Source organism: Phyllobates terribilis, unplaced genomic scaffold (genome assembly GCF_046119375.1).
Source record: "Phyllobates terribilis strain yellow unplaced genomic scaffold, ASM4611937v1 Scaffold_3__8_contigs__length_932513732, whole genome shotgun sequence".
Taxonomy (NCBI): domain Eukaryota; kingdom Metazoa; phylum Chordata; class Amphibia; order Anura; family Dendrobatidae; genus Phyllobates; species Phyllobates terribilis.
In genome coordinates this window covers 756,409,091-756,428,254 of record NW_027362763.1, presented here as the reverse complement: position 1 = coordinate 756,428,254, position 19,164 = coordinate 756,409,091, and the positions used below count along the sequence as shown (strand labels likewise).

The 19,164-nt window shown below is 44.7% G+C and overlaps 1 protein-coding gene across 7 annotated transcripts in view; it reads right to left on the bottom strand.

Annotated features, from left to right (window-relative positions):
* Nucleotides 1-18,748, bottom strand: part of KIF16B (kinesin family member 16B) — a 454,357-nt gene extending 435,609 nt beyond the window's left edge. For all 7 annotated transcript variants that reach the window (XM_073672199.1, XM_073672197.1, XM_073672201.1 and 4 more), the window contains exon 1: nucleotides 18,290-18,748. In XM_073672199.1, the coding sequence (XP_073528300.1) occupies nucleotides 18,290-18,336 (47 nt within the window). In that variant the 5' untranslated portion in view covers nucleotides 18,337-18,748. The remainder of the gene's footprint in view (nucleotides 1-18,289) is intronic.
* Nucleotides 18,749-19,164: the final 416 nt, after the last annotated feature.

Below are 19,164 nucleotides of genomic sequence, written 5' to 3'. Positions count from 1 at the left end.
AGCGGATGCAACACCGCAGTGACTTCTAGAAGTTGACTGGAGCAGTGGACTTCTGATTTCCCTACTATTAAGAAGTCGTCTAAATAGGGCACGATCACTAAGTTCTTGATTCGTAGAAAGGCTGTTACTTCCGCTATTAGTTTTGTGAATATTCTCGGGGCTATGGAGAGGCCGAAGGGTAGGGCAGCAAACTGAAAATGCCTCAGCTCTTTCTGAATGAACAGGGCTACTCTCAGATACTTCAGGTAGTCTGGATGAACTGGGACGAGATAATATGCGTCCTTCAGGTCTATTACTGCCATAAAGCAATTGTGGTGCAAGAGCTTCACTGCCGAGCTCACTGACTCCATCTTGAAAGTCTGGTTTTCTATTAACTGGTTCAGACTCCTGAGGTTGATGATGGTCCTTAAGGACCCGTTGTTTTTTTTTTAATCATGAACAGAGGGGAATAGAATCCCTTCCCTCTTTGTGGTATCGGCACTTTGAGAAGGACCGTTTCCTTACTAGCCCTAATATTTCTGCTTCCAGTGTTATTTGCTCTTCTTGGACCTTCCTTTTGGGGGTAACCACAAAGGTCCGACAAGGGATCTGGCTGAACCGTATCTTCAGGCCACCACTCACAATGTTCAGAATCCAGGGGTTTGCTGTAATTGCTTTCCAAGCTGGAAAAAAGCGGGAAAGCCTCCCCCCTACCTCCGGCTTGGCGCCATTGGGAGGACTTTTTTGTATTTGAGGACAGTCCTCCAAACATATAGCCCGACTCCTTTTTGGACTTGGTCTCCCATCTTCTCCTGTCTCCTGGAGAGCGACCCTGATTAAATTTTCTCCTCCGAAAACCAAACTTTTTTGAGTCCCATGAAAATCCTGGGAACCCTTTGTTCCTATCGCCCGCCTTTTCTAAAAGGTCCTCCAACTTCTGGCCAAACAGGAGTCTACCGTCACACGGGAGGGAACACAATTTTTGCTTGGACTGTAGGTCGCCTGGGCAACCTTTGAGCCACAAGGCCCGTCTGGCAGCATTAGATAGACTCGCTGATCTAGCCGAAAGCCTGACAGAGTCTGCTGAAGAGTCCGCCAGGAAGGCCGATGCCACCTGCATTATGGGTAGATTTGAAAGGATTCTATCCCTAGAGACCTTTTTATCCTTAAGTTGGTCCTCCAACTGTTGGAGCCACAACATTAGGGATCTTGCCACACAGGTGCCAGCTACCGCTGGCTTCAGGCCTCCTGCTGCAGCTTCCCAAGTGTAAAGCAGAAAGGAGTCAGCCTTTTTATCAAGGGCATCTTTTAGGACGCCTGAGTCCTCCAAGGGCAGGGAAGATTTTTTGGACGACCTGGCTACAGTCCCGTCAACTTTGGGGATCTTATCCCAAGGCTCAGAGTCCTTCTCTTCGAAGGGGTACCTTCTTTTAGAGAAGGAGGGTAAGGCCCCTGATCTTTCTGGTTTCTTCCACTCTCGGTCAATGAGGCCCTGAATTTTAATGTTTACCGGAAAGGAGCGTCTCTTTTTTTCTCCAAGGCCCGCAAACATAACGTCTTCCCGGGATTTGGATGCTTTCTCCTCCCCCAGACCCATGGTTGATCGGACTGCTCTAACCAGTCTGTCCGTACTCTCAATGGGGAAACAGGGTCTACCGTTATCCGATGAGGAAGAGGATGATGAATCACTCAGCCACAGATCCTAGGACAGGGAGGAATCAGAGTTGGAGGAGACATCTCTATGTGATCTTTTCTTCCCTCTAAGCAACCCCTTCAGGGACCCCTGAACCTCTGCGTGGGCTATAGATTTCAAATTAAATGCGAAATCCAGGGAATTTTCCGCTATAGTTTTAGCAACGCAGTTCGGGCAAAGCGGCTTTTGCCAATCTATGGGAAGGGAAGTTTGGCATAGGGCACACATTCTGTGCTTTTGCTTGGCGCTACTCTTCTTAGGCTCCTATAAAAGGAAGCACATAAGAGACTTCCCATTACTAAAAGGTGACATTCATGAAGATCACTCACCCCCGGAAGTCACAAACGGGTACCGGATTCGGAGGCTGTTGCGGAACCGATGATTCCTTTCTGGATGGTCCAGAGGCACTTGACACCTTGCTCCTGCGGCTGCCACTGCGATTGCTTGAGCGGCTGTCGGTGTGAGAGGCATCCCTCTGCTTCTTCCGTTGCTGAGAGGGGGGGGGGGGGGTTAGCTGCTGCTCTTGGCTATCCTGGTCAGCCATGCTTCAGAAGCGTACCACGCTTCCAGGATAACCCCCCCCCCCCCCTCCTAAAATAGGGCCATCCAGAACCTCCTCTGGTTCATGGGCCCTTCCCAGGCCGGAGCTCCAATCCGAAAAATACCGGCCTGGAACGCTTCACAGGGCGCCGCCATCTTGCATCGGGCGCCGCCCCCTGACGTCACCTGGCACGCCTCTCCCAGCGTGCCCCGTGCCGTGACGTCAGGCGTGTCATACCCGGAAGTTACCACTCCGGTGCGCGGCCGGCAGAAGCGGCAGGGGGAGGACGGAGCCTGCCTCACCGCGTGCGCCCGCTCGGACGCAGGACCCCAGGGGAGCTGCAGACGGCGCTTCTGGAGTCTGGAACCCGGTGCACAGACCAGTGCCCGCTCTTCCACACCGGAACAGCCCCAGGTAAGTCTTCTTTCTTCCAGACAGGTTCCCATCAAGGATAGGAAACCAACTGAAGCGAGGGAGAGGTACCGCCCTTTTATTTCAGACGGTTTCCTGTCCTTGGTGGGGCGGATCCCTCTCTCAAGGTGTGCTGTCATGGGTGAGGGGAAAAAGCACTTTAATCAATTTTTTTCACAGGCTTGGCGTCCAGGGGACGCCAAGCAATCCCCGCCTATCTGCTTGCTATTCCCCTAAATACCCGCCTCTCTGCTTAATTATCATATCCCCCCCTCCCCTGCACGTCACTGGGCCTGTGACGAGCACTGTGCTCCCTGACTTCCGGGCATGTGTAAAGCGTCACTCATATAGAGCTCACAGAGCGCGCTTTGCTTCATCCCGACCCCGTCTACCTGTGCTCTGCGCCGCAGGTTTCAATTGCGCAGGAAAGTGACAGTGACCCCCCCTGGCGCCTGCGCAATAGAAACGCAACTGCCATCTCCTAGCTCAGTCACATTTGTCTTCACTGAATACAGATTTTACCCATGAACTGTGAGTTAAAGAACAATCCAGGAGGAGAAAAAAAAACAAAACATAATTTCTAAGATAAATTACAAAGTTGCTTACTTTCATATGTATTAATGATTTATGAAACAAAAATTAAAGAGAGACAGCTTCTTTTTTTAAGAGTATTTTTTTCAGGGTGCTCAGACATGTGTGAAGTCAAGAAATTATAAAACCTAACTTTATAAATAAATCGTTATAAAATTATTTAAATGCTAAATATGGAAACTTCTCAGAAGCAGAAATTGAAATTCAGCCCTAAGTAAAATGTGGTGCCATTCATCACAGACCTGGGGGTCACTTCAAGTTAATATGCCTGACCTAAAGCCAGGTACGGCAAGTCACCTGTACGACCTGGTGGAGATCATTTCAAGGCTTAGATACACATGGCCGCCTTAATATGACTTGCTCATCCTGACCGCGGCAGCAAAATTAATTCACAGTTTTGAGAAACAGCGAAGCAATGAACCAAAACATATGAGCAACTCGACTACGAACTTCATCAGGAGAAACAATGACATGTTAAGAGACCAAGATGCAGACTGGCTAAATACTGGTGAAAAGGGTACGGACATCAGAAATCCTTAAGACACATGGAAAAAGAAAATGCAAGTCAGTGAAAAAGAAAGAATTGTCTTAAAGGGAACATATCATTAGATTCATGCAGCCTAAACCACAGGAGGCATAGGAGGAACTATAGGGAAAGAGCTTACTAGTCTAGCGACATCACTGGCTGGTTTCTCCTCTTCCTCACTCCAGTTGATTGACATGTCTCTCCCATGTGTGTACATAGGGACTAGTCAGATCTCTCGCTAGTCCCCAGATAGTTAGAAAAATTAACTAAGGTGCAGCGTTTCAGAATAAAAGACATACCTGAATGCAATTATGCAGCCAAGCTCGGATTCATGCTGCCCATGGTTAGAGTAGCATCAATATAGTGAGAGGTTCCCATTAAAGGGGTTATCCAGGACAATATTTTTTTTTTACTGTGGGTATAGAACTAACAGGCAGGTAGTTGTTAACTAACTGCCTAGAGCAGATCTCTGCCGGCTCAGAGTGGTCACTGGCCGCTACTGCGGCTTCCACCGACATCACGTCGACAAGGCAGCAGCTTCTCTTCCGCTCTGCTCTGTTGACAGGGCGTGACTGCAGATGTCATGCTGATTGACAGCCAGCTCCCTGCTGCATAACTGCGGGGAGCCGGCTGTCAATCAGCATGACGTCGACAGTTGTGTCTCTTCAACAGAGCAGCCCAGAAGAGGAAGAGCTGCTCAGCTGACAGGGAGCAGCTGAATCGCTGACAGGAGTGGTCAGTGACCACTCTGAACTGGCACGGGATAGAATAGGCAGGTAGCTAATGAGTTAGCAACTACCTGCTGGTTAGTTTTTTGGCTCATAGTAAAATAATTATTTAGTCCTGGATAATCCCTTTAATCAAATGAGTTTCTCAAAAAAGACTGATGGCAAAACAAACAGCTTGATAAACAAGATCCGGCAACATGGATTGGGTACTGGTTCCGGTCTCAGTGGAGGAGGGGTCCTTGTGCAGCAACTTCTCTGGACACAATGATATAGTCGCCTAGAAATGCATCAGTGTCAAGCAACTTTTTAGGTTTTATACGAGTCTGTGTACTCTTGTAGCGCTGTGTACTCAAAAAAAAGTCAATGTCATGTATACAAACGAAATACACACCGACAAAACAGATAGTACTGAAGCAGTCACGTGACTAATGTGACCGCTGGGAGAAACAGCGCAGAGATAGCAGGAGCTGCGCCATTCCTGTCTCCACTATTAAGAAGGGAATGTCCAGTAGTAGACAAACCCTTTACATTAATATCGGACAAACTGGCTGACCAGCTAATATGTTTGGGATTTTCCTAATTACAGATGACAGGGAAAAAAGGATTGGGATGTGGAATTTTAACATGGCCAATCTTTTTGTTCTAAGAATAGAATAGCCTCTACCAGAGGTTGGACAGCGGTCTACTCCTCTCTCCAGAGTCAGAACATGGCCATAATGTGCACTGTGCTGTGCTCAGCCAAAGGATGGGTCTGGAGAGCGGTGTGTATGTGGAGGTTCAGATGACAGCAATCTAATGTGTATGGCCAGTTTAAGGCTTCTTTATGTTTCAGTGCACTAATGGGACAAATATTGTAGTCCTTTCAGCTTCTCCCCTGGTGTACTTTCCCATCCAATCTGCAATCGGGCACTGAGATTCACCACTGCACACTGGATGGCAGAGGTACCAATGCAACAGTCAGAAATCTGGTGAGAATATGGGACAACTCCTGGTCTAATTAACGAGACTGTGTGATATTCACAGGGCATCATACAGGCGGTAAGCCCAATGTCAGATCAGGCAGAGTTTAAGCATGGAACAACAGCGCATTACCAGTTGGGTTATGTTCACACATCATGGTTTTTTTCATGCAAAATTTTCAGCTGCCTTTTGCAGTACCAGCAAAGTCTATGAGAAACCAGAATTCTCTGTCCATACATTTTTTTTGTTTCAGGGTTTTGTGCCTTGCATGTTTTTTTTGGGAAAATAGAGCATGTCACTTCTTTCAGCGTTTCTTCACCCATAGGACGTAATGGTTGATGAAAAAAATGCTGAAAAAAACGCAACAATAAACGCACCAAAAAAGCATGAAAACTCCAAGAAAAATCGTGAACAAAATGCCAGTGATGACCAGTTTTTGCTGCAGAAAATTGACGCCAAAAAAAACATGAGGTGTGAACATAGCCTATTATCTTACTCCATCTACATGATTACAAAAACTAGAACAATGTTTGCAATGAATGGCTGGTGCAGACCAGCTCTTGTATGCTGGCGCAGGGCTCCGAGGCTTTACTTCCTCTAATCTGCACAATAAACAGGTTTTATCCTGAATGTTCAACCTGTGATTGACAGAACAAAGCGACGTTGTGAGGTCACATGACCACACAGATGTATTACAGCATATCCTTTATCAGTACAGGTTGAGCGAGTCCTGAGATCAGAAGTGAAAATATATATATACAGTTAGGTCCATATATATTTGGACAGAGGCAACATTTTTCTAATTTTGCTTCTAGACATTACCACAATGAATTTTAAACAAAACAATTCAGATGCAGTTGAAGTTCAGACTTTCAGCTTTCATTTGAGGGTATCCACATTAAAATTGGATGAAGGGTTTAGGAGTTTCAGCTCCTTAACATGTGCCACCCTGTTTTTAAAGGCACCAAAAGTAATTGGACAGATTAAATAATTGTAAATAAAATGTTCATTTCTAGTACTTGGTTGAAAACCCTTCGTTGGCAATGACTGCCTGAAGTCTTGAACTCATGGACATCACCAGACGCTGTTTCCTCCTTTTTGATGCTCTGCCAGGCCTTCACTGCGGTGGTTTTCAGTTGCTGTTTGTTTGTGGGCCTTTCTGTCTGAAGTTTAGTCTTTAACAAGTGAAATGCATGCTCAATTGGGTTGAGATCAAGTGACTGACTTGGCCATTCAAGAATATTCCACTTCTTTGCTTTAATAAACTTCTGGGTTGCTTTGGCTTTATGTTTTGGGTCATTGTCCATCTGTAGTATGAAACTACGACCAATCAGTTTGGCTGCGTTTGGCTGGATCTGAGCACACAGTATGGCTCTGAATACATCAGAAATCATTCGGCTGCTTCAGTCCTGTGTCACATCATCAATAAACACTAGTGACCCAGTGCCACTGGCAGCCATGCATGCCCAAGCCATCACACTGCCTCCGTCGTGTCTTACAGATGATGTGGTATGCTTTGGATCATGAGCTGTACCACGCCTTCACCATACTTTTCTCTTTCCATATTTCTGGAAGAGGTTGATCTTGGTTTCATCTGTCCAAAGAATGTTCTTCCAGAACTGCGCTGGCTTTTTTAGATGTTTTTTTTTTAGCAAAGACCAGTCTAGCCTTTTTATTCTTGATGCTTATGAGTGGCTTGCACCGTGCAGTGAACCCTCTGTATTTACTTTCATGCAGTCTTCTCTTTATGGTAGATTTGGATATTGATACGCCTACCTCCTGGAGAGTGTTGTTCACTTGGTTGGCTGTTGTGAAGGGGTTTCTCTTCACCATGGAGATTATTCTGCGATCATCCACCACTGTTGCCTTTCGTGGGAGCCCAGATCTTTTTGCATTGATGAGTTCACCAGTGCTTTCTTTCTTTTATATTTTTTAAATTTTTTTTAGATTTTTAAAAACTTTTTTTTTCCCACTGATTATTACAGCTGACACGTGCTCGGTTCAGTGCGGGCTCACCGCCGGAGCCCTCACTAAACTGGGGGATTACAGTCTGTGCGTACTAATACGTCACAGGCTGTAAAGGGGTTAAAAGCTCTTTAATGGGCGGTATGAGCCATTCCCTCATTAATTCACCATCAATTAAGCAGGTAAAAGGTCTGGAGCTGATTCCAGGTGTTGCATTTGCATGTGAACAGACAACATGAGGGTGAGGAGAAGCTGCAAGGGACCCGCTTGTACAACTAGTCATCCGCACGGCTCAGTCCCCTTCAGCTATTAAAAGTGTATATTTCTATACAAGGCTGCAGCGTTTCTGAGACAAACATACCTGTCAGGGATACTACGGCCAGTGGCTGATCAAACCGTGGGCAGGATGTATAATCTGACAGATTCACTTTAAGGCTATGTGCCCACGATGCAGAAATGAAGTAGAAATTTTCCGGCGCATTTCTGCATGTCTTTGGCAGAAAAAACGAATGCGGATTTTACATGCGTTATTGAAGCGTTTTTACTTGCGGATTTGCCATGCGTTTTACAATGCATTGTATAGGTAAATCTGCATGCGGAAACACAAGAAATGGTTATGCTGCGTTTTTTTCCCGCACCTGAAATCCGCGCAGAAAAAATCCTGACCATGTGCACAGAACTTGCAAAAGGTCATAGGAAGTCATGGGATAAGATGTGCAATGAGCTTCTGCTGCATTTCCGCGCGGAAAAAAATGCACACAAAAAAATGCACCAAATCCGCATCGTGTGCACATAGCCTAAGGCAGAAAGACCCACAGACAAGTAACAACTGCAGTAAAGGCCTGGCAAAGCATCACAAAGGAGGAAACCCAGCGTCACCCATGTGACGTCCATGACTTCAAGCAGTCATTGCCTGCAAAGGATTCTCTACACATTAAAAATTAACATTTTATTTATGGTAAAGTTAATTTGTCCAATTTTTTTGAGCCCTGAAATTAGGAGGTTTTGTAGAAAAACAGCTGCAATTCCTAAATGTTTCACTGGATATTTTTGTTCAAAACGCCATAACTAAACTTGAAAGTCTACACTGCAATTGCATTTCAGTTGCTTCATTTTATATCCAAAATAGTGGCTTGCAGAGCTGAAATCATGAAGATTTAGTCACTGCCCAAATACTTTTGGACCTAAATGTATATCAATGAAATGAAACTAAATTTTAAAAAATAATTTTATTAAAATCTGGAACACACTACGGGGGTAATTCATCAAGACTAGCGTCTTATCTGCCAGTCTTGATCAAAAGTCTGCTGGAGTAAGAAGCTCAACATTCATTTAGAAGCACACAACAATGATTTTAGCGCAACTTTGTGTGTCCCAGAGTCAGAAAATAAACTCCAGTTACATTTCTGTTGGAATTTACGCCACTTTTCAGCATAAATAATAGTGAATCTGTTGGGCCACTATAGACCTCACACCCCTTCTTCTAAACTCTGAACACTTTTTAGAAAGTGGTAGAACTGGTAAAAAAAAAAAAAAAAAACGAAAGTCACAAAAGTTTCACTCACCTAGATGTTGCACAAAGATAGCGGCTTTTATGAGCCAGCTTTCCAGTACGAGGAATTCGCCCCTACATGCCGTGATAAGGTTCCCAAGATCTGATCCTAGAGGCTTATACAGATACACCTGTAGTGTCTTTTCGTGGACTCAAAATGAAGAATCATTGCAGACTACCGCTATAAGAAGTACGGTTACTAACCTTGCAGGGGTATTTCAGCAAATACTAAGTGTGCTCAGTACTACTGGGTCTCATCAGCCAGAGGCAAATATTGAACAAACATGGTATTGATACATTGCACCAAAGGTTGGCATTAAGGCTAGGGCTACGTGGCCACATGCATAGTGAGCCACAGATTATGGTGCCCCCAAGTGCAGCATGGCATTGAAGAATTGTTTATGGAGTCGCATTGCCAGCAAGCATGCTCGGGAACTTACCTAGTATCTTCGGCGTGCTCGTATATTATGTTCATGCAGACGCAGGGACTCGATTTACAGCCTCTTCACATGCAGGGATTGCCTGTTTGTTAGGGAATCCTCAAGTGTTGAGGCTGTCTTACAGCTGTAAATTATGCAGACGCAGGGACTCAAACATAATATACGAGCACACCGAAGATGCTTGGTAAGCACCCGAGAGTGAACAGTTAAAGAGGTAAATGAGCACGCTTGCTCATCATTAATTGCCACCTACTGCAACAGATACAGAATCACTAAATGTTTCCAAATATGTTGGGATTTTCAGGCACAGGTTGCAAGTCACATGTGACTCAATCACCATAGACTTTAATGTATGTTAGATGCAACTTATCTGCAATTTTTTTTTTTTTTAATTCCGAAAAATTGCAGCTCTAAAATAGTCTGAGAACTGCATATAACCCCAGCTTGAAGGGTTTGTTGTAAGATATGAAGCGGTCTCCTCTACCACTATCCCATCTAGACCCCTCTGCTGCGGCCACTGACTCCTCTGATGAGAGTGGAGGATCGCGCAGAGTCAGCAGAGAGGAGAGAGGTCTGTCAGCACGGACGTTGGCTACCACTGTGTGCAGAGGATTCTTTTCAGGCCACACTTGCTTTGAAAAAGCGGGAGCTGTCGATCAACATAGAAGCAAGTGGCAGTCCATGCTAATAGAAAGGGGTGAATACTGCACCAAATTTCTTGGCCATGTCAAGATTGCGCCAAGCACCCTATTTTGTAGATCAAACTAAATGCTTTTTTAGGCACAACAAAAAAAATCTATTTTTGTATAGAGGTTAAGTAAGTACTCTATAACTTACTGATTATGGGGAGACTGGATCACTTTAAAGTCTATGGACAGCTGTATAAAACAAAACAGAGGACAGCAGGCTTTGCACTTCAGTGCTCCATCAAAGTTTCATCTGTTTTTCACTGATCCATTGAGTTCAGACAGAATATATGCTTTAGTTTTTAAAAACAGATGAGAAACAATGGACGCAACATGGAGGTAATAGAAATGACACGAGGGGGGAGAAAAAAAAATAGAAATAAATTAACTTTTTGATGATATTCTAATTTTGTGATAAGCACCTGTATATATAAAAAAATTACATGTATGTGTGAATGTAGCCTAAGGGTATGTTCACACTGGCATTGTCCTGAATTGGCTTTGCCGGCAGTTTCTTGGCACGCCACCAGCATCTTTTACTCTTTACTATGCAGTATAGAAAGTGGGTGACTTCCCATGCACCCCATAAAAGAAGAAAGAAAAAAAAAAAAAAATGATGACTCAAGAAGCAAATTTTTCAGGATTACTTCCACTTGAGAATCATTTTATGAGCATCTGTCATGAGAAATAAGTATATAAAGGGGTCTTCCCAAAACTGGAAGTTATCCCCTATGCACAGATCTGAATTCTGTGACCCCGAGCAATGCCAACAAGAATGGGTCTAAATGGAGCCGAGAACGAACACTTCCACTTACTGTCTTTGGGATTGGTGGAGATATCAGTGGGTGTCACAGTGGTCAGACAACCACCGATACCAAATTTATCACCAATCTTATGGTAAGAACGTAATGCTGGGACAAACCTTAAAAAGGGTTTTCTTACGAACAAAAGTTCATTTTGTACAGCTGTGATCCCATGCTGTAATGTCTGTATACTCTTTTGCGTCCCCCTGATCAGACCGTGTTCCTGTACGGTCAGACACAGCCATTACACAGTACACAGCAGGGGCACATTTATAAGATCATCTCAGCACAGGAACTTTCGTTTTAATCAAATCCAATTGTGGAAATTATAATTATTCCAAGGTCTATTGTTGAAAATGAACTTTTGTTCGTGGGAAAATCCCTTTACATGTCTGATGTGTAATAATTAAACAATCTCCCTTTATTCAGTCAGTCTGGTCCTCGCCCTGCAAGGCATATCTGCACTTGTGATTACCTCCTTGGCAGCTGCTGTTTGTTTTTCGGCTGTGTCTGACACATTCATTCCTGCTCACTATCTAGGTACCTGTACCAACTGTGGCATACTTGCCAATGAGTGCCAGTCTCTACTAAATACACTTACTGTGTTCACTGGTATTAGCTGTAATTGAATGACGACATCTCAATTACCTATTGTCAGTTCCCATTTTCTTAGTGCTGCTGATTATTAGAGCTACTCTGAGCTTCCGCTTGAATATGACAGCGAGTTAGATCTGTGACGGCTTCACAGTATGTATTCGGACTGAGATTTCTGGACTGGCTGCGGGTCTACTAACCAAAACTAAAACAGCCTCATATATACCTTTGTGGTTGTTGAGTTCGAGTCAGAAGTCTCACAGCCAGTAAAAAATTGCAGTGGGTACAACAAGTGTGTATTTAGGAAGTGTGAAGCTGGGTTTACAGCACAGTTTTCTACATTATTTTTCATTTTTATATCAAAGAGCATAAAATCAAAGTCACTGATGTGTCCTCTTCTATGACCTGCACCCTCTGTCGACAGCGACAATCTAAAAAAATTGTATTAAACATCAACATCATATGGCGGCGGCCACCCCCATCATGGAACTGTGAGATTGCATCCATAGAAGGAAATTGAATGCATCATAGAAAACTTTTTTAAAAACATAAAATCAACTCGAATCATCAGTGATGTGGACATGAATGAAAACAGCCACTATCTAAAAGTTATAGTCACATGGGCAAAAATGCTGCTGATTTAGGGTTCAGATTTTGTGGGAAATTTGGCAGCATATTACAGCGACAGAAAAGTGGCTGACAAATTATCAAATCTCATCCATACCCTCCAGAATAAACAGAGCAGTACAATTTATGCTGTGGATTTTCACTGTTTGCAATGCACAGAATGAAATCCGTAGCAAAATTTGCATGTAGCAGCCCTTGTTACAAATTTGCCAAAGACCCTTGGCAAAATATGTAGAGGAAAATTTCTACTTTTGATTATATCGTTAGGGTAAATGCACACAACATATTTTTCAGGCGGGTACGCTCGCGCAAAAGAGAGAAACATTAAAAAGAAAGAACAAGTCCACTGCAAAGTAAAAACAACTTGCTGTGTAGATGTTTGTTCTTTAATTGCTTCATGTTTCCAAAGATGTGAAGTGAGTAAAAGAAGTGACCTGACAATTCTTAAGGCCGTAAAGCTGCCACAAAAAAACAGTTGCTAAAATAACAAAAGAGAAAACTTAAAAGAAAAACACTTCGGACATTTCCCTCAGCGGGTACATCGGCGTCTAAAATACGTTGTGTGCAGAGACCCTAAATTCAGAAGTATTTCATGGTCCGGATGTAACTGCAATGATCGGATGAATCGCTGGTAGAATGACCAGAACTAAGATCCTCAGCGCCCCATATAAGGCTGTTAATTTTGGGTCAGAAGATGTGCGGCCCAGTCCAGGTAGTGCGTCCCTGCCCATAGACTATGAAGTCTAGACATCTTAGGCTGCGGACCCACGATGCGGATTTAATGCGTTTCCACTGCGCCATTTCCACCGCGAAGACACATTAAAAACGCATGTTAAGTTGTCTGCCATGTTTCCCAATGATAATCCGCATGTGCCGTGCACATGCTGCGGAAATTTCCGCTGCAGATTATCATTGCGGAAAAGTCCGCAGCACAATCATTTCTTGTGCATAATCGAGGCCATTGACTTGCATTGAACCACATAACATCTGCATGCATACATGTACACATGTGAATGTTATGCGGTTCAATGCGCGTATGGTACCCGGGTCTGGAGAAGAGGAGACTCTCCTCCAGACCCAGGTACCATTAGTAAAAAAAAAAATAAAAAAAAATAAAAAAAGAATAAAAACGTAACAAATAAAAAATAACATACTTGCCTCTCTGGCGGCCCCCGGTCTCTTTGTTCGGTGGCGTGCTATGTCCTCGGCGTGACGCCGTGTTCTGAAAGGACCTGAGGTGACATCATTTAGTCATGTGATGGTCACGCAACCGCTGGCCTAGGCGGTCACGTGACCTGTCAACTGACTAAATTACGTCAGCGCCAGTCCTTTCTGAACACCGCAGGATGCTGAGGACAGTGCACGCAACTGGAGAAAGAGACAGGGGGCCGCCGGAGAGGTAAGTATAATGTTTTTTTTTTGTTGTTGTTTGTTTGTTTGTTTTTTTTTTACTATTGATGCTGCATTTAAAGCAGCATAAGTTGGTCACACAATACAAATCCATGCCAGTTGCATGCATTTATATTGTGTGACCAACTTGTCAAGCCCTTTTCCAAGTGATGCTCAAAAATCGCTTGGAAAAGCGCTTGAAAAAACGCATTAAGAAATGCATGCAAAAACGCATGTAAAATCTGCATGCGTTATTTCTGCCGTGGAGATGCAGAAATGCTCAGGAAATTTCTGCATCGTGGGCATATAGCCTACGATGTGTTTTTTAAGCGTTTCCGCAGCGGCAAAAACGCTGCCATTGACTTGCATTAGAACGCGCCAATTCCGCAAGACTGCATCTGTACTTGCGTAATTGGCGCATTCTAATGTGCGGATGGTACCCAGGTGTAGAGGAGAGGAGAGTCTCATCCACATCCAGGTACAATTAAAAAAGCTGTAAAAAAAAGAATAAAATAAAAAAAAAAGTGTATAATTACCTTCTGGCGGCCCGCGCTGCACTCTTCCTTGCTTCCCGGCACTTCGCGATGGAATGAAGGACCTGCGCTGAAATCAGTCATGTGACGGGTCACGCGACGCTGACGTCGGCAGGTCCTTCAATCCACCGCTGCCGGGACGGTGAAGCAAGACAGCGCGGGCCATCGGAGGGTAAGTATGGATTTATTTTTTTACATTCTCTCGGTCACACTATATAAATCCATGCTGTTTGCATGGATTTATATAGTGTGACCAAGTTGACAAGCACTTTCCAAGTGATGCTAAAATTGCTTGGAAAGCGCTTGTCAACCCGCATGCGGAAATGCATGTGAAAAACGCTTCACATCCGCATGTCCCTGGCAGGAAAAACGCATGTACAACCTGCAAGATTTCTGCCAGGGAGATGCAGAAACGCTCAGGAAAAAAATTCTGAGCATTTCTGCATCGTGGGCACATAGCCTAAGGGTGTATTCACTTGAACTGATAGAGGTGCAGTTAAAACCACATCAAAATTGCTTCTTAAAATCAGGATTTGGTTTAGGCGTGCAATGATTGGCCTGCAGTTTTTTTTATAGATTAAACACGTAAAAAAAATTTAAAAAAAACTGATGCAAAAAACAGCATGGCAAACATGCATCTTTTTTTTCAGATGTGAAATTAATTTGGTTTTAACTGCACATCAACTGCTAGATATGAATACAAACTGAAGCTGCGTGCCCACGATGCGTTTTTCATGCGTTTCAGCAGCGGAAACGCATCAAAAACGCTTGGTAATCCGCACCCCATGGTCCCCAATGGCATTCCACAATGTCAATGCACATGCTGCGGATTTTTCCACAGCGTTTCTGCAGCGCTCATAAATCCGCAGCATGTTCATTAATTTTGCGGAAGCGCCGCCATTGACTTGCACTGAGACGCATAGAATCTGTGTCTGTACATTTGTACACGCGGATAATATGCGATTCAATGTGCGGATGGTACCCAGTTCTGGAGGAGAGAAGACTCTCATCCAGACCTGGGTACCATTCTACCTGTAAAAAAAGAATAAAATAATAAATAAAGTTATATTCACCTGTCCGGCGGCTTCTCTCTGAATGCCGGCATCGCTTAAGGACCTGCGGTGACGTCACAGTCATGTGACTGCAGGCCCTTCACCGCTGTGTCTCGCGATATGCTGGCAGCCGGGAACCAGACAGGAAGCAGCGTTGCAGCACACGCCGGGGCATCGGGGGTGTGTATAGCTTTATTTTAAACATTGTTTTACGGTCACACTATATAAATCCATGCCGTTTGAATGGATTTATATAGTGTGACCTAGTTGTCAAGCACTTTCCAAGTGATGCTATCGCCTGGAAAGCGCTTGTCAATCTGCATGCGGAAACACATGTGAATCTGCAGGAAAAACGCATGCACAATCTGCATGCGTTTTTTCTGCCAGGGAGATGCAGAAATGCTGCAGAAATTTTCGGCTTCATTTCTGCATCGTGGGCACATAGCCTCAAAATGAGTTTTTCCCAGCAAACCACGTGTTCTGATAAGGCAGCCATCCAGTACCCAACAGCCACTATGGTTAATTTACACGGGCCGAAGTTTTATGCCTCCACCCCCAATTTATCCTCCACAAAATCAGCATGTCTTAGACCATGTTCACAAGTTCAGTATTTGGTCAGTATTTTACCTCAGTATTTGTAAGCAAAGACCAGGAGTGGGTGATAAATACAGAAGTGGTGACGTGTTTCTATTATACTTTTCCTCTGATTGTTCCACTCGTGGTAAGCTGCATTTTGTGGTCAAATTGTCTAAGGCTATGCTCACATTGTATTTGGGGCCACACACCAGCTGTTCCGTTGGGATTACCGTCTGAATCCCTGAAAAACAGAACCACTGATGCAGTCGGGAAAATGGAGTTACTCTGTGCTCCATCTGGCCTCCCTTCTTGGGGCAATCACAAAAGGATGATGATCAGCTGTGCTTTAGTGCCAACCTCAAGAAAACTCCTGCTGAAACGAAGGACAAACTGAGCACAAAGCGACGCCATCTGCCTCATTAAAGTCAATGACCCCATCGGGGGTGCCACCTGAATCCTATATTTAAGGGTTTCTGCCCTGACGGAGCCACTGATTTGTGGACAACAGCAATGTGTACATGGCCTTAAGCAAAAAAAAAAAAAAAAAGACACAAGTAAATCCATCCTTAATTAAAATAGCTCCTCCGCACATGGCTGGGCATCGGACGCTGCCGGGAATGTCATATTAGGCGATTGTGTATAAGTCTCCATACACATTATGGAGATCATTCATCAACAGCCCCAAAATACCTCACAGACTACTTTGGCAATATTGAATTTTTTTCGGTTGATAACGCAGCCAGCGCTTCGTTACTTACTGGTCATTTTACCAACCAGCCGACATTAGTTTGATATGAATGAAATCGGACATTTTGTTTAACTTTAGTGTAATGCGCACAGGCTCCATGTGCCTGGACAATCCCTGTTAGGCCACAGTCCCACTATCAGTATTTGGTCAGTATTTTTTTCTCAGGAGTGGGAGACAAAACCAGGAGTGGGTGATAAATACAGAATTGGTGACTTGTTTCTATAAGGCTATGTGCCCACGATGAAGAAATGCTCTGGATTTTTCCTGAGAGTTTCAGCATCTCCCTGGCAGAAAAAACTCAATTATACATGCGTTTTTCCTGCCAGGGACATGCGGAAGTGAAGCGTTCTTCACATGCATTTCCACATGCGGGTTGACAAGCGATTTTAGCATCACTTGGAAAGTGCTTGACAACTTGGTCACACTATATAAATCCATGCAAACGGCATGGATTTATATAGTGTGACCTTAAAGAATGGTTAAAAATAAAAAAAAAAAATCTATACTTACCTTCTGATGGCCCCCGGAGTCTTTATTCGCTTCGTCCTGGCTGCCGGCAGATCGCGATACACTGCACTTAAAGACCTGCTGACGTCAGCGCAGGTCCTACAGTCCACCGCGATCTGCCGGCAAGGGAGGACGAGCGCAGCGGGGGTGCCAGAAGGTAAATATAACATTTTTTATTTTATTCTTTTTTTCACAGGTTCTATGGTACCCGGGTCCAGAGGAGAGTCTCCCCTGCTCGACAGGCGGGTACCATCCGCACATTGAAACGTGTGGATTCCGCATGTACAGATGCAGTGATGCGTAATCCATGCGTTCTAATGCAAGTCAATGGCGGCGAAAACACAGCGCTTCCGCAAAATAATTGGTAGTGCTGCGTTTTTTTCCTCAATGATAACCCGCAGCGGAAATTTCCGCAGCATGTGCACAGCACATGCGGATTATCATTGGGGAACATGGCAGGCCTTCTACTATGCATTTTTGCCGCTGCGGAAATGCTTAAAAAACGCATCGTGGGCACACAGCCTTATACCTTTTCTCGGATTGTTCCTCACCTGATTTTGTCTCCCACTCCTGAGGAAAAATACTGACCAAATACTGATAGTGGGGCCGTGGCCTAAGACACAATGTGACGGGCAGCAGATAATTGATGTCTACACAAAGACCAGTCACAGAAGTTTAAGTCTGCAAAATAATCACTTACTAATTTGCAGTGTAAAGCTGCCATCAGTATGACACAGACGCTGCGCGTTCACACCGGTGCTTCAGTTGATCAGGACGAACACAACAGGAAAGTGGTCTCATCCCAACAAAATGTGAATGAGCGCCGAAGCGTCCAGCTAATGACAGCCAGCATATACTCCATATAAAACTCAGCAGAAGCAGCACAGAGGAATACTGCATAGGTTAAGGTAAGGCAGCGTTCACACAGACTTTGAGGCAAGAAACTCCGGAGGAGATTTTTTAGAAAGGAGACGCTTCTATTTTGGAAGAGCTTTTCTTTTCTTGAAAGTTTTTTTTCCTGAAGAGTTTTTTTTTTTTTTTTTTTGCTGCCTGTAGATTGGACAGTGCCGAGTTTGGAGCAGAATCAATCAGGATCTGCTACAAATGGATGATGTGCACTTCTTTATCCACCAGGTGTTTTTCTAAACCTCTTCAGGAGAAAAAGAAAAAGCTCAAAAAACTCCTGATATGAACATTACAATGGATCACCCATAGAAATGAACAGGAGGAATTTTGAGGAGGGTTTTGGAGTGGATCCGCTACGAGAATCTCTATGTGAACATGGCCAAAGAAGAAATTAAACGAAGTAACAACATTGTGATTATACATAATAAAGGAGCAACATACAGGAACAATGTCACCGTCCCCATCGGTTTCCACGCTCTTACCTGCGGTTCATGGGGCGCACTCGCACTGCCACCTTGACGGACGCCATGTCTCATGCCTGTGATGTGCCGGGCTCACTGATGAGCACCACAAGCTGCAGCAAAGTTCAGTACAGGACACAGAAGTCCCCTACAAGTGAGTCAGGGGGACTGGCATCCAGCAGGGAGAGGGTACAGGACAATTAAGCACTTGTCAGCCCTAGTAATGCAGCCAATGCTGGAGCCTGCTGGCACTGGTGGGCAGAGTGGGCACAGTTGTGAGTGGCCCCTGTTGGACTCCCAGCATGCTTCACTATTGCCTCATTGCTGTGAGCAGCAGCTGCAGTGAAGCCCCCAGTCTATATCTGGGCTGCCCGGCTGTCAGTCAGGGATGGCCGGCTGCAGGGGAAGCCTCTGAGCGTGGAGCAGCAGCAAAGGGGCGACAGCTCCTCCCCCAACAACTCACAATCATGACGTCACCGCAGATCTGTGGGACTGCTTCGTCACGTGACGAATTCTGCCTGCAGTGCTTTGTGGGAAGTGTAGTTTTTTCTTCCCGTAGAAACATTACCACCAAACAAACATCTGGACCACAAGGTCCAGCATTCAACGCAGGCTCATAGTGATAGGCGTAAAGGGTGCTCGAGACAGTACTGGTTATGGCGCTGAGGTGTGAGGCTGCTGTGGGTCACTGGGAAAACGTATAGACAAGGCAAATAGTGATGCGAGCGGCTCACTCCGTGTCGGACACCTCAGTGACCTGCAGAAGGCGGGAAAATAACAGCTCGGCGGCTCCGCTGCACAGTCAAATGATAATACATAACCGCCATTCTCAGCATATAAAGCCGGTGTAGCACAACCACTGGCCACCAGGCCATGGCGGCCAGTCACATCCCGTC